Source organism: Pistacia vera, unplaced genomic scaffold (assembly GCF_008641045.1).
Source record: "Pistacia vera cultivar Batoury unplaced genomic scaffold, PisVer_v2 Contig219, whole genome shotgun sequence".
Classification (NCBI taxonomy): Eukaryota; Viridiplantae; Streptophyta; class Magnoliopsida; order Sapindales; family Anacardiaceae; genus Pistacia; species Pistacia vera.
The window spans coordinates 62,373-78,887 of NW_022196023.1; the positions used below are offsets into that span (position 1 = coordinate 62,373).

General features: G+C 31.2%; 1 protein-coding gene across 1 annotated transcript; it reads right to left on the bottom strand.

The window, feature by feature from the left end:
* Positions 1 to 995: 995 nt before the first annotated feature.
* On the bottom strand, positions 996 to 8,101 carry LOC116130304 (CBL-interacting serine/threonine-protein kinase 24-like). The gene is made up of 15 exons (XM_031416048.1): positions 7,948 to 8,101; positions 7,417 to 7,654; positions 6,819 to 6,881; positions 6,633 to 6,704; positions 6,316 to 6,423; positions 6,126 to 6,200; positions 5,925 to 5,978; positions 5,360 to 5,485; positions 4,624 to 4,713; positions 3,585 to 3,707; positions 3,245 to 3,364; positions 2,560 to 2,676; positions 1,882 to 1,938; positions 1,737 to 1,811; positions 996 to 1,428 (listed from the first exon to the last, which is right to left on the bottom strand). The coding sequence occupies exons 2-15, from the start codon at positions 7,579 to 7,581 to the stop codon at positions 1,345 to 1,347; spliced, it is 1,329 nt and encodes a 442-aa protein (XP_031271908.1). The 5' UTR covers positions 7,582 to 7,654; positions 7,948 to 8,101; the 3' UTR covers positions 996 to 1,344.
* Between the last annotated feature and the right edge of the window lie 8,414 nt (positions 8,102 to 16,515).

Below are 16,515 nucleotides of genomic sequence, written 5' to 3' on the forward strand. Positions count from 1 at the left end.
GTTTTGCTGTCTGGGTCACTGGTCAATTGGTTCAACCGGTTGGACCGATGACGTCAGAGACAGTTTTATTTTTAAAAAATTACATAGTAATCCCTCAAATTTTAATATATTACAAAAATTCCCCTAAAAAAGTTCAAATTAGTCCCTAAAATTTTTATTTATTTCAAAAATGCCGCAAAAATTATCAATTAATCCCTAAACTTTTGACATATCTCTAAAACACTCCTATAAAATTATAATTAACCCCTATAATTTTGAAATATTACAAAACCCCCCTAACTGGACTTGCCCTGGCCTCTTTGACAGCCCAGGACCAAGCTGGCCGGCCAGGCCAAAAATTTTGTCTCGAGCGGTTAACGATCGTTTTCGGGGTAATGTGAGTGACGTTCAAAAAAAAAGAAGGCTAAAAGCTAGTTAAGTGAATGGCTTTTAGTGGAAACAACGGTGGTAACGTGAGTGAGTGGGAAGGAGAAGTTTTCGGGGTTGTAGGGCCGGAAGTTAACAAGTGACTAGTGGCAGGGTTAAAGATTCCGAAAGCCACTTATCCTTTCAACGATTGGGTCGAGTTACTTCCGGAGCCAACTTAACTAAGTTGGACAGCTCGGTCTGGCCTAAAATTTTGTAACCATATGTGGAGATAAATCGTTATCCCATTTTTATAAACGAACCGGGTTATGACAGACGACTGCGATAATTTACCGCCTATATTCCTATGTTTTGAATAATGCCACTCTCCAGTCTTTACTCAGTTTTCTTCCCCAATCTTTTAATCATAATTATGTAAATGATAAGAATATGTTTATGTTGTTTAAACTTAGACATTTGATTTCACAATTTTTTTTTTATTAGATGGGTTAGAGTAAATTTCGAATATTAGATAAATGCCAAAAAATTATCTATTTATACAAACAGCTTACTTCGGCCTAAATTAATTTGATAGAAGCCATATTGAAACCCAACAACAAAAAATCTCATACCATTTGAGAGAAGACAAGGGAAGATCAAACAAGTGGCAAGTACGTTGCATGACATTTTTCATATTGCTTACTGGTATACATGATAATTACATTGCATTATTTCCCTATTACTCTTAAACTATGTGAGGCATGAGAATGCGATTTTTCACAACAAAAGCCCCTATAATACACAGGTCTCCCAAGAGGACTTGGCCATTTACATACTACAAAGAAACAATATGGTCATATCTGATAAAGGAGATCGTCGACTTTAAAACAAATTCACACATGAAGCACACATAAATATTACAAGGGCGCTCATTTTGAGGAAAGAGAGCTTCCTTGGGCTTGTCTGCTAACAGATTTGCGTCACACCCACACCAAAGGATCAACAAGTCTTTGTTCTAAGCAGACTGGAACCCTCCGGTTTCCAAATGATATTTTCTAGTTTAGAACATAGATTCTTGTAGAACTGCAAAACAGGCACATGAAAGTTGTCATTTACATCAATAGCCTTATCATGATAACTTGAACTTTTTTACTTCAAGAAGATGATTCTTAAACATTAATTTGTATAACATAAGACCATTTATCTGAATGTCACACAAGCAAATCTTAAGTTGTTGATGATCCAATACATACACAAGCAGTTAATGATTCCTATAAAAAAAATGCATATGTTTGATCCATCTAATAATTGTTTTCTGTAACATTGGAAAAAAAAAAAAAAAAAAAAATTTCAAACAACTCACAAAATTATAAGAACTAGTATGCACTAACCTTGTGATATTCAAGAGTATCTCCAGCAGCCTTCCGAACATCAACCATGAAAAGGGATGGTGCAACTTCAAAAACCTAATATTGAAAAACCACTTAGAGGAAGTAATAAAAATGGAACAGCGGAAACCAAAATCTAGGAACTTACCTCCAGGACGACTGCAAATTGTCCAACGTTACCAGCAGATACTCCTTCTAATCTTATCTGTCGGTATTCCAAAAATAAAAAATAATAAGAAAAGAATATGAAGATAATTCAATACATAAAGCATGAGCCCCAATGAAGCAAATAACCTCAGTGACCCCAACGTTAAATATACTGTAGATATAGAAAAAACTAAAAGTTACTTGGACTTTTTTAACTTCCCGTTTCTTCCTTTCCAATTATTTTATTATTTGGCAAAGTTGCAGTGTATATCTTTCGTCATTTGTTGTGCTCATTTTCTGAAACATTTGTTTGAAAATTGACCAATCATTATATGATTCTATTTGTTAACATATTAACATTGAATAGTAAACAGAAGAGTAACAAAATCCTTAGTCCTTACAGAATTTATACCCCAAGTTCTACATTTCAAATGATGTGACACTGACTTAAGACATGTCCACCTTATTTGAAAAAATATTCTACCCTTACATGTTAGTCATATACAAATCCACGTCATAAGGAACACAAAACTAGGAGAAAGAATTTGTAATAGCATCATTCTAAATACAATCTTCAGACGGGAGATTATATCTCAACATTTCAGTGTCAAAGTAAAGACACAAGATACTGATAAAAGAACAATGACATGACATTTTAAGTACATATTACAATCAATACCTTGTAATTACGAGAATGAACCTTGAGACTCAAAGATTCTGCAACAGCTTCAACGTTTGAAATTATAACTTTTGCTGGTTGGCGCGATACAAAACGGGTTTGCCGTTTAACATAATCCTGAGAGGACAAGTGCTTTTAAGATTTTCGTTTTTAATAATCAAACCACCGGATCCAAATACATTCTATAAAAGAAATTAAAGAAAAAATAAAAGCAATATTTGAGGTTCAGCATTGCAACATCAGTATTGCTGGAAATCACCTGCAGCGGTACCATATTAATAGACTGGAAATTACTAGTAGAGCATTAAAATTCTGTTCCAAGAGCAGATCAAAACACTTTTGGCCTATTAGTTCCTGTTACTCTTATTTTCTTTTAACTAATTATCCATTAAATTAACATTCAGAATATATATATTTTAGCCATACATATTTCACAATCTCCTGACCAATACATCTATCTATATGTAGTTCTAAGTTAGATTAACCTGGAGACATTTCATTTGAAGACCTCATTAAGATTCACATGTTTTAGCAACCAGAAACCAGAATTAGGTAAAATAATGCAATAGATCAAATGTCAGAATCACTACCACAACCTATAATAGTAGGCTAAAAAATAGACAAGGACTTAATTTAAGACACATCTAGCAGCAGGAATTCAGGACACAGGACTATATCACTGCACCTGTCGCCGGTCAAACAATGCTGCTAGATTCAACCCCTGGGATAGTGTAATCATCTCAAATGCATTCATTACCAGAGGACCCCCCTCTTTATTTTCTGGCTGCTCAGCCACATAACCTTCCTGCAAAACAGCAAATTTTGCAAGCTTAAGTCAAATTGGAGTTCAAGAATAACAAAGCACCCGCTAAAAGGGTAATCAAACTTACTAAACTCAAGTAACAACCATTAATATCTAATGTTGATGTCATGAACATGCAGAACTGTCATCTTGCACTAGAGAATCTATTCTACTCAAACAAGAAAAACATACAAAAATGAAACAAAATTGAACAACAGCCAACCTCAATGTCGTCAAAAACAGCATGAACATCATCCAAATTCACTTCTTCTTCTTTATTATGTTTGACAGGCAAATAGTTTTTCCGGAACCATGGATCTTTTCTAATCCCTTCAATCTGAATACGCTGCATTATGAAAACAGTCACAGTTAAGGAAACATGCAGACGAAAAAGATTCTAAAGTTCACTCTAGTCACCCTACCCACTAATGCCCATGGCACATGAATAATTTATAATGAAATTAATACATCAATGAATTGATATGATAACTAATATAGAACCTATAAAACCGAAAATAAAGGTTTGAGACCACATAGTTCAAATTCTATAATGATTTAAAAACACTGAACCAAACTAAGACAAAGTATATGAAAGTTTAGTTTTCTTATTTTTCATTCTTACACATTAACTATGTATATGTGATAACACACAGAAAGTACTTGTACTATTAATACCAGATCACCATTCCAACAAGTCCTTGGTTTGTGTCAATTTCTTCAACATACTCTATAATAATAAAATAAACTTACGAAAAGTGAAAACAGCAGTCACAATAGGATGAACAAACAAGAGTCTTCTAGTACATCAACCAGTACACTAAAGATCACCTTCTAAGCCAAATCAATGTGCAAAATTCACATTAACTATGAAGGTTCGACTTTTCCAATGTAATTTGCTTATACATGCTCACTTTTCAAATTAAACAAGTTCATATCTGGCCATATTATCGGAAAGTAAATCATTCTGTTTATCTATTATTATTATTATTTTGACGAAAAGAAAATCATGTTAACAAACTTTATTTATCAGGGCATTTGACTAATTATCTAATTGAAGTGGATCTATTTAAACATCAAGCACCATATCCCTAAGTAGATCAGAGTTGAGCATCGTGGAATTGAGAATTATTGTCAAAGAGAAAGTTACAGCTAATTTTAATTCATATCTATGCAGTACTTGGCACTTGATTTCCTTCCAACAGTAAGGCAAATATCTAAGGTATAGCAATAGCAGTATACACACATTCAAACAAAATACTCACAGTTTTGGGATTTGGATCAAGTATCTTATGGATCAATGACTTTACCCCAGATGAAAACCAATATGGGCAAGAATATTCTGCAGCATTTATCTACACATCAACCGAAAGAAAAGTTACAAATTTCCCAATCATAATGAAGCAGTAGAAAAAGATTGTGTGATACTAATTTAATTGAACAAGAAAGGTTCAGTTTGCCTGCAGGGGGAACAAAAGATCAGACAGGAATTTTGCAGTTTATGTCTCTCGACATAATTGTGATAGGAAAAATGCATAATATCAGTGTGTGAATTAGATGCATTTGACACAATCTCTAAAACATAAAAGGGATTTATTAACATATTCCCTTCAGAGCACATGATAAGGATACAAAAAGACAAAGTTTTATTTTTCCAATGCATGGGAAAAATGTGTCTTCTTGTCATTTTGCAAATAAAGTATATTGTTTCTACAAAATAATTGTTTGTTTGCAGACTTGACATGTCCCTTAGTGCTAATGTTACCAACGCCAACAATAAAATGAGATACAACTTAAAAAAAGGGTGGAATCTAACAAGTTACAACTATGGACACAAAAGAAGTGTTAATCACAGCTAAACAAAACAGGAAGAAGCAACTATGAACACACTTGCCAGACTAGTGAAAAGGGTATCTAAAAGCTGTTCACTCCTTCCCGTGGAGTTATTTAGTAATTGATAGTATTGATAGTTCATTCATATTTGTGAAAGTATCAGCTAACCTTATGGTACAAGGTCGGAAGGTCTGTCTCTTCAAATGGAAGATATCCAGCCATAAGAACAAACAGGATTACCCCACAAGACCACACATCAGCAGCAGCACCATCATAACCTTTGTGGCCGAGGACCTATCAGCAATTATTTAATATAAGAAATTCAAGAAATAATTACACATGTTACTATTTTAAACTCAGAAATAAATTATAAAGAAACTTCTTTCATGTTTAAACTAAATGAAGTAATTGAAAAGTATATGACTCTCAACAACTAAGTAAGCCATAGGATTTTGCAAATTTCTATTGGCATTCTACTATAAACTGGTTCAACAAGATTTATTACTAAGAAATAGTAGTATATTGCTATTTTAAGAAGATCCTGAATGGCTGAATCTCAGCAATAAAAATCTAGAAGTCTAAAATTTAAGATGACAGCATGGATGATGAACACACTGAGCAACATCAAATTAGCAAAGTTGTACACATATACAAGAAGTCCATGGCACAGCAAAGCATGGGAAACAATATCACACTTACTACAAAATATTGAAGTTTTTTATTGAGAGAGTACCTCAGGGGCAACATAATTTGGGGTTCCACAAGTTGTGTGAAGAAGTTCAACTCCCTGTTCATGATAAGCAAAGCATGAGAGAGTGTGAGAGAGAGACACAAATTTCTTGTTAAACAAACACATAAGTAAGCAAAAGTAAATAAATAATTAAAAGCAAGACTCTTGGGCATGCAAAGGCAAACAAAATGAAATCATTCTTACTTGTTGGGGCAATGCACTCAATCCAAAGTCAGAAACCTTCAAATTTCCATAGGAATCAAGAAGAAGATTTTCAGGCTATACATTACAAGGAAGAAAGAATTAATAGTCATGAATAAGGACCGAATCATAATGTCAATAAGTCATATTCGCTGAAAAGAATTCAGTGACAAATATCTGCCACTCTGTGCACCTTTAGGTCTCTATGGTACACACCCTTATTGTGACAATGTGCAACTGCATCTATAAGCTGTTGAAAGAATCGCCTACAATCATTTTCAGAAAGTCTTCCTTGGTGAACCTGCACATCCAAGTCCACTATAAAGACAGTTTATTTTTAAAAGGAAAAACTAAAAAGAAAAAAATAATTGAAGTTTTCGAAAGAATATTACACCAGAGATCTCAGCAATCAAACACAAACAAAAAGAGAAAAAACTCTTTGAAGTTCTCCACTCGAGTAAGAAAACAGATCTCAGCACTCTACATGCAACAAGAAAGCAATAGACTTACAATTCTATCGAAGAGTTCTCCTCCTGTCACAAACTCAAGTATAATATATATCTTCGTCCGGCTTGCCAAAACCTAGAATTCGTACAAGAATGAGCGGAAAAATAAGAAGCATGTCAACAATGACAAATCTCCACCAAATATGGATCAGTAAATTAATGAGGTAAAACATGAAGTTTTCAAGCATACCTCATGCAACCTAACTATGTTTGGGTGCCTGACGATCTTCATAATGGATATCTCTCTCTTAATCTGAAACCCAACCCCCAAAAAAAAAAAAAAAAAAAAAGAGTTTAACCCAAATTATTGCTACATAAAAAGATGGAAAACAAATCAAACCAAAAGCTATATATTTCTTCCATTATTGAACTTAAAGACTTTGATTGAGCCAATAGTGAACATGAATTAATGGACAAAATAATTGAAAATATACAAAACAATATAAATGAATGAATAGACAAATTTTTTTAGTGCTTGTAAAGCTTAAACCTCTCCAGTAAATTTTATTGCTACGGCATACATATCCTGCTACTACTGTACAAATTCCAATTAATATGTAAATTCCATTTCGATATAAATTAACTAGCCTATAAACACAGTTCAGGTGAAAGCCAATGTGGAAGCATAATTTACTGATTTCACAATCAATATACAAGAAATATGAATAAACAAAACTAAAATATATCCAACTCCAGCTTGAACAAAAGCACAAGATGATCAACTGAAACAAACCACGAGAAAGTTAATTGCATGATAATCTAATTAAAGAGCAGGAACAATTGAGTACCTGATCAACCATTCTATGCTTCAGAATAGCACTTTTAGCCAAAACTTTCACGGCTACACTCTCCCCTGTCTCTCTGTTCTGCGCAAACTTAACCTTGGCGAAGGTTCCTTCACCAATTGTTCGTCCAACTTCATATTTCCCCACCTTCCTCGTTCCTTTCCTCATGATTCCACAAACTCACATTTCCCAACAAAATACCCCCAACTTCGCTCAACTTCTTCACTACCTTCACCAGAAACTTAAATTCGACCATAACACAAAAAATCAACAAACTAGATTCAAAATATATTTATCCACCAAAAATACTTGATAAAAAAAAAAAGGTTAACAATTAGGAAATAAAAAAAGACAGCATGTCCACAAATGGTCTGTGTGGTTGCGTAGAACACAGGCGAAATTCTATATAGTTTACATTCCGTCGAATTTCGTCGAATTTCTCATCAACCAAACATGCGAATCGAAGAGAATTTACGCAATAGCATTTTGTTTTTGGAGAATATTGCTGCAATATTCTTAGTTCTTGGTTCTTACCACCAAAGTTGAGGTAATGAAGTTCGGTTAAATTGAACTTTCCGAAACCTGCAGTGAGTTTCGTCAGCTCCGGCCTCTGGTAAGGTATCTGCTTAAAGCGATCGAATTTTTCTTTTTCTTTTTCTTTTTTTTTTTAACTTTTGCAGAAAGTTGTAGTAAAATATAAAGTTTAAAACGGCTTGCTGAGCTGGTGATAGTGTACGGTTATTTTTTTTTGTTTTTTTTTTTTTTAATAAGAAAGAGAGTTTAATAGATTCTAGAATGTAGTTTGATTAGTTTGATATATTCTGAAATCATCAAAGTTTTATCTGTTTGATTTTGTTGTCTTTGTGAGGACAAAACTTAGATTTAGCGAAGATAACGTGATAATCAGAATAAATAATGATGTGTTATTGACGTATTAAGTTGGGTTTTTTACGCTGTTATGTATTTCTTGTGCCAGTTGTTTCGCCGGATATCATCATATGCTATAATTAAAATTCAAAACCGTAATAATACCTCTTGCTAAACTATCAAACATAATTGACTTAACCAATTCAAGTTATAAAATAATTTCCCCTGAATCCCGAGGTAATACGCTATATCCATGCACTCCGAATTGTTTTAGAACTTTCTTTGGACTCTTGATGTTTGTCAAACATAATAAACCCCTGATGGATTTGGGCTAAAAATAAAATTGGGTCCAGCCCCAAGAAGGAATCCATTAGGGTGAGTTAAGAGGAGGAGGAGCTCCAAAATACGTAAATAACGCCCAAAATATACAAGGACTGTAGGTAAAGATTGCATATGGATAGTAGATGGTGTTGTTACGCAAAAACGCAACAACCAGTGGTACCAAATTGACCTTCGGTTGGACTAGGTAGGATGTATGCGTGGTTAAGAATAATAAGTTTGGAATGAGTAAGGAAACTTGGTAATGAAATGACAAGAGACGGTTTTTAAAGTGGTTCAGTAAGTGTAAATCAGCCTATGTCTACAGTTATATTATTGCTTTGTTTTTGCTTTTATATACAAGGAGGAAACACATAATAGTGAGCTAAATCTCTTTCTAAGTGGTTTCTTGTGCTGGTATGAATGATCGATCCCCCAAAATGGATGTGGATCCTCCCTTTTATACACACTATCTGACAGTGGTTGTTGGATTATACACATAATCTTTTGTAATCTGGATCTGAGTCAGCTCCACCCATGCTTAAGTCTGAATAGCCCATGCTTAATACTGGTAAGCTTGTTAAAGAAGTCATCTGTTGTGAGAGCGACACATGGGACGAGCCTGATCGTCGGATCTCAGTATGGTCTATAGACAAGTGATACAAATCTGGGCATCGATTGTCAAGAAAAAAACACAAATTGAAGTAATATTAATAAATATGTTTACCACGGTCAACATGTCACCGGCTATTTCTAAAATAAGAGGGGTTTCTAGAATATAATATAGGATAAATGTCTTAAATTAGTTTTGTTAAAAAATAATAATGTCATTGTACATTTGAAATTAAGTTATAATGTTATATTAATTGAGTACTTTGATATGACAAACAAGTCTAGCGGTTGAGAAGGGTGCAGCCGTAACTTAAGCATGATATTCAATGAACTGACTTGTTGATCAATATAAAAACACAAACGGAAGAAAAATCCAACTTTGAAATGATAAACTTTACTTTTTTTTAACTACGTATGCATACTAGACATGGGTCCATGCGTTATGCAAGTATATTTATTCAATGTTTTTTAAATAGTTTATAAATAAATTTATTCTAACAAAATAAACTAACTAGATTAAGGCATAATAATCATTAAATTATACAAATTTTATATATATACACAAACTTGTATTAAGATAAAATTAATAATTGTACCTGTATAATTATTAATATAAATTATAGGTAGATGTCATTAAATCATTCATCCAACTTGAGAAGATCACCTGAATATTATATAGTTTAATTATATTTTCAGGATCATCATCTTGTACAATTGATATTATTTTTGCAGACATGTCTTTGATATTCGATGTCAATATTTTATAGTGAATCGTGTATAATATTTAAAATCACCTTAATATTATCAAGACCAACTATTTAAACTTAAAATTTATACTGACTTTTCGCAATTTTTGTAACTTATACTCATTTTTAAGTTGCGTTGCGCGGATATGTTTATTATATATATATATATATATATATATATATTTCTACATTATTATTGTTTTTTTGTCTTTTAAATATATATTTCTATATTGAAGTTCATTTTATATTGAATTGATAATTAAAAAAATCAATAAATAAAATATCCACAAATTGAATTCAAAGTCTATATTATCATGGTTCTACTCAAATATGTCACCATTTGAAATCTGCAACCAAACTTTAAAACTTTGTCAAGAAAAGCAAAAAAATTTGCAGGATAACCCATTGGGTATTATTGATAAGTCTTTAAATCAATCAGAGAAAGAGAAACCTTATTGAAAATATGAACTTTGAAGTAAGAGACTTGCAGAGCCAAAGGAAAAAACTAATTTTGATTGTTGAGAAGAGAAAATAAATTATTTTTATTATTATTATTTTAGAAATTAAAAAAGAAAAAAATAAGAATGTTGAGAAGAGAATTCACATAGAAAGCAACAATAACTCCAACAATATAATTTGAAGACAACTTAATTGAAGCATTGAAGAAGCCATGAAGATAAATGTCTTGTGACATAAATCCATTTGCTGCAATTAGAATTGACCACCACCTATAGCAAAAAGAGCATTTGATGATTGCATCCTAAAGAAAGACGATAATTGTAAAACTCACAAAACCCACAAATCAAACAACAAAATCAATCCAAAAATCAACAAAAAGAGATAGAACAAATACAATTAAAACTATATATCAATATTTGTTTTCCTTTGTCATCACTAAAATTGAATTTATTTTATGTGTGTGATGATAAAATGAATGGTTTTGTAGCAGGTCTATAGTTATCTTAATTCATCGTATAATATATCAAATTAAAGCCATATCTTTATAGTTTCCAAAGATTCAAACCGCTCATCAATTGGATTTTTATTGAGCAAGTTAAAACTAATTTACTACTGATTGTTAAGTGGAAATCGAGAAGCAGGAGAAACCGAAATGTATATGATAATAAAAGGAATGGCTCGATAGTGGGGCTACAGTTATCTAAATTAAGTGTATAATATCAAATTAAAGCCATGTCGGTCTAGTTTCTAAAGATTCAAACCTCTCATCAATTGGATTTTTATTGAGCAAGTTATGGTCAATTTACTACTAACTGTTCAGTGGAAATCAAATGTGTATGATGATAAAATGAATGGTTCGATAGTGGGGCTATAGTTATTTTTCAAATTAAAGCTCTATCTGTCTAGTTTCTAACGATTCAAACCTCTCATCAATTAGATTTTTATTGAGAAAGTTATAGTCAATTTACTATTGACTATTCAGTGGAAACCGAAATGTGTGTGATGATAAAAAGAATTGTTAGATAGTAGGGCTACAGTTATCCAAATTAAGCATATAATGTATCAAATTAAAGCTATATCTGTCTAATTTCTCAAGATTGAAACCTCTTATCAATTAGAATTTTATTGAGCAAGTTATGCTCAATTTACTACCGATTATTCAGTGGAAACCTAAATGTGTATGATGATAAAATGAATAGTTTACTAAAGCAACATGGTTTAGCATCAAATATCAGTTGATATTTGTTAAATAAATGAAATTAGTTATATTCAGTAACAACCTCTTTTCATGATACATGTATGTAACATAAAAAAGATATCAATAAAAAGATTAAACAATTACAATTACAATTACATATCAATATTTGTTTTCTTTTAAGGATAATAATAATGGTTCAGCATATTATAAATGGTTTACTAAAGCTACATGGTTCCATCAGGTGATATTTGTGATACAAATAAAATTTGTTAAATTTAGCAACAACCTGTTTTCGATATATGTATGTAACATAAAAAAATATCAACAAAAAGAGGTAGAACAAATACAACTAAATCTGCATATCAATTATTTGTTTTCCTTTGTCATCACTAAAATTGAATTGGTTTTATGTGTGTGATGATAAAATGAATGGTTCGACCGCAGGTCTATAGTTATTCAAATTCATCATATAATATATCAAATTAAATACCTATCTGTTTAGTTTCTAAATATTCAAACCTCTCATCAATTAGAGTTTTATTGAGCAAGTTATGATCAATTTATTACTGACTATTCCATGGAAACCGAAATGTGTGATGATAAAAGGAATGGTTCAGCAGCGGAGCTACGGTTATCTAAATTAAGTGTATAATATACCAAATTAAAGCTCTATGTGTATAGTTTCTAAATATTCAAACCTATTATAAATTGGAGTTTTATTGAGCAAGTTATGGTCAATTTACTACTGACTATTCAATGGAAATCGAAATGTGTGTGATGATAAAAGGAATGGTTCAGCAGTGGGGCTACAGTTATCCAAATTAAGCATAAAATATATCAAATTAAATCCTTATCTATCTAGTTTTTAAAGATTCAAACCGCTCATCAATTGGATTTTTATTGAGCAAGTTATGACTAATTTACTACTGACTGTTCAGTGGAAATCAAGAAACAGAGAAAACTAAAATGTGTGTGATGATAAAAGAAATGGTTTGACAGTGGGGCTACAGTTATCCAAATTAAGTGTATAATATATCAATTTAATGCCTTGTCTGTTTGGTTTCTAAATATTTAAACTTTTCATCAATTGGATTTTTATTGAGCAAGTTATGGTCCATTTACTACTGACTGTTCGGTGGAAGTCGGAATGTGTGTGATGATGAAAGGAATGGTTTGGAAGTGGGGCTACGGTTATCCAAATTAAGTGTGTAATATATTAAATTAAAGAAATGTCTATCTAGTTTCTAAAGATTCAATCCTATCATCAATTGGATTTTTATTGAGAAAGTTATGGTAAATTTACTACTGACTGTTAAGTGGAAACCGAAATATGTGTGATGATAAAAGGAATTGTTTGATAGTAGGGCTATAGTTATCCAAATTTAGCGTATAATATATCAAATTAAATCTCTGTTTGTCTAGTTTCTAAAGATTCAAACCTCTCATCAATTGAAGTTTTATTAAGCAAGTTATGGTCAATTTACTACTGATTGTTCAGTGGAAACCTAAATGTGTGTGATGATAAAATGAATAGTTTACTAAAGCTACATGGTTCAGCATCAAATATCAGTTGATATTTGTTAAATAAATGAAATTAGTTATATTTAGCAGCAACCTCTTTTCATGATATATGTATGTAACATAAAAAGATATCAATATAAGAGATAGAACAATTACAATTAAAACTACATATCAATATTTGTTTTCCTTTAAGGATAATAATAATGGTTCGGCATATTATAAATTGTTTACTGAAGCTACATGGTTCGGCAACAAACATCAGATGATATTTGTGATACAAATAAAATTTTTTATATTCAGCAATAACCTGTTTTCGATATATGTATGTAACATAAAAAAAATCAACAAAAAAAGGTAGAACAAATACAATTAAATCTGCATATCAATATTTGTCATCACTAAAATTGATTTGGTTTTATGTGTGCGATGATAAAATGAATGGTTCGGCCACATGTCTATAACTATTCAAATTCATCGTATAATATATCAAATTAAAGCTCTATCTTTCTGGCTTATCAATTGGATTTTTTGTTGAGTAAGTTATGACCAATTTACTACTGATTGTTTAGTGGAAATCGAGAAACACGGGAAACCGAAATGTGTGTGATGATAAAAGGAATGGTTTGGAAGTGGGTCTACATTTATCCAAATTAAGCATATAACATATCAATATGTCTAGTTTCTAAATATTCAAACCTCTCATCAATTGGAGTTTTATTGAGCAAGTTATGGTCAATTTACTACTGACAATTCAATAGAAACTGAAATGTGTATTGATAAAAGGAATGGTTTGACAGTGGGACTATAGTTATCCAAATTAAGCATATAATATACCAAATTAAATCCATGTATGTCTAGCTTCTAAATATTCAAACCTCTTATCAATTGGAGTTTTATTGAGCAAGTTATGGTCAATTTACTACTAACTATTCAGTGAAAACTAAAATGTGTGTAATGATAAAAGGAATGGTTTGGCCGTAGGTTTATAGTTATCCAAATTAAGCGCATAATATATCAAATTAAATCCCTATCTGTCTAGTTTTTGAATATTTAAACCGCTCATTAATTGATTTTTTATTGAGTAAGTTATGACCAATTTACTACTGATTATTTAGTAGAAATCGAGAAACATGGGAAACCAAAATGAGTGTGATGATAAAATGAATGATTTGGAAGTGAGGCTACAACTATCAAAATTAAGCGTATAATATACCAAATTAAATCCCTATATGTCTAGTTTCTAAAGATTCAAACCTCTCATCAATTGGAGTTTTATTGAGCAAGTTATGGTCAATTTACTATTGACTGTCCAGTGAAAACTGAAATGTGTATGATGATAAAATGAGTGGTTCGAAAGTGGGGCTACAGCTATCCAAATTAAGCATATAATATATCAAATTATAGCCCTATCTGTCTAGTGTTCAAAGATACAAACCACTTATCAATTGGTTTTTTATTGAGCAAGTTATGGCTAATTTACTACTGATTATTCAGTAGACATCGAGAAACAGGGGAAACTGAAATGTGTGTGATGATAAAATGAATGGTTTGAAAGTAAGGCTACAGTTATCTAAATTAAGTGTATAATATATCAATTTAAAGCCCTATCTGTCTAGTTTCTCAAGATGCAAACTTTTTATCAATTGGATTTTTATTGAGCAAGTTATGATCAATTTATTACTGACTGTTCAGTGGAAACCGAAATGTGTGTGATGATGAAATGAATGGTTTGGCAGTGGGGCTACAGTTATCCAAATTAAGCGTATAATATATCAAATCAAAGCACTGTCTACCTAGTTTCTAAAGATTCAATCCTCCTATCAATTGGATTTTTATTGTGCAAGTTAATGTCAATTTACTACTGATTGTTCTGTGGAAACTGAAGTATGTGTGATGATAAAATAAATGGTTTACTTGACCCAAACTTAAGGGATTATCATATTAGGACTGATAAGAAATATTTCAAATAACAACTATTAATTGGAAAACGGAATCAGCCAAAATTAATTCATTTAAAATATATACTCGCACATTAGCAGGACATAAACAATTAATCATTCATATAATAAATTAAAATACACGAATGTTTTTACAGAAAACACATTCAACACAAATAAACTATTTCTACTAATATAGGTATGACACATACTCACAGTTCGACTGATAATAGGATCATCCTCAATTTGATCTTAGTAAAGTACATGAACATTTCCTTGAAAACAAACATAACAAAATTTAATCGATCTTTATGTTAAGATTGTTAAGGAATAATTATTCATTTGTATAACAACTGTTACCTGAAAACGAAATCAACAAAAGTTAATTAATCTTTATATTAAAATTGTTAAGGAATACACTTACCGTTTGGTAGGACTAACACAATTAATCATTCAAATAGATTGACTAAACAAAAACAATAATTCAACCAAATAATAACCGTTAAAATAGTTAGGAGATATACTTACAATTTTATATTAAAATAGTTAGACGATATACTTACAGTTTAGAAGAACGAATCAAAATAAAAACTCATTTGACAATGTTAATCGAACATCCTTCCTTTATTCCATGCCAATTCATGAATCTTTGACCTGTAAGCAACACCAAAAACATAAATAAATAAAAAATCATCGATTAACAAAATCATGAAGAACAAACATATTATTGACACAAACTAACATGACCTATAAACAATTAACAAAAGACCAGACGTATTGTTGACACCAACTAACATATTGCGATAATACACAATTGAACATACACTCCTTTTATAACCCTTTATTTAGACATTTCAAATGCCAACACAATTAAATACGAATTGAATACGAAGAAAGGTTTGCAATGTCAATACAATGCACCTATATAATTATTAATAAACAGGTATGCTTTTACTACCAATGCAATGCACCTATCTAATCCAATTTTTATGTCTATTTATTTAGACTTTAGAATACCAACGTAGCAATTATATTGTCTGCATCATCACCAATAAAATTCAATCACATGGCAATCAGAAATCTAAGGTGTCATTATGGTTAGACCTTTAGAATGTCAATGCAATGCACCTATATAATTAGTATTATTATTAATTATTAATACAACCAATGTAATGCACCTATGTAATCCAATCTTTATGTCTATTTATTTAGACTTTGGAATACCAATGCAACAATTAATATTGTCTACATCATTACCAATAAAATTCAATGACATGACAATCACAAATCCAAGGTGTCATTATGGTTAGACATTTAGAATGCTAATGCAATGCACCTGTATTATTATTATTATTATTAATTATTAATACATATTTTATTTTTTAATTAATTAATAATTATAAATGGAGCAACAAATATCAATCCAAGGTGTCAAGATAGAGCA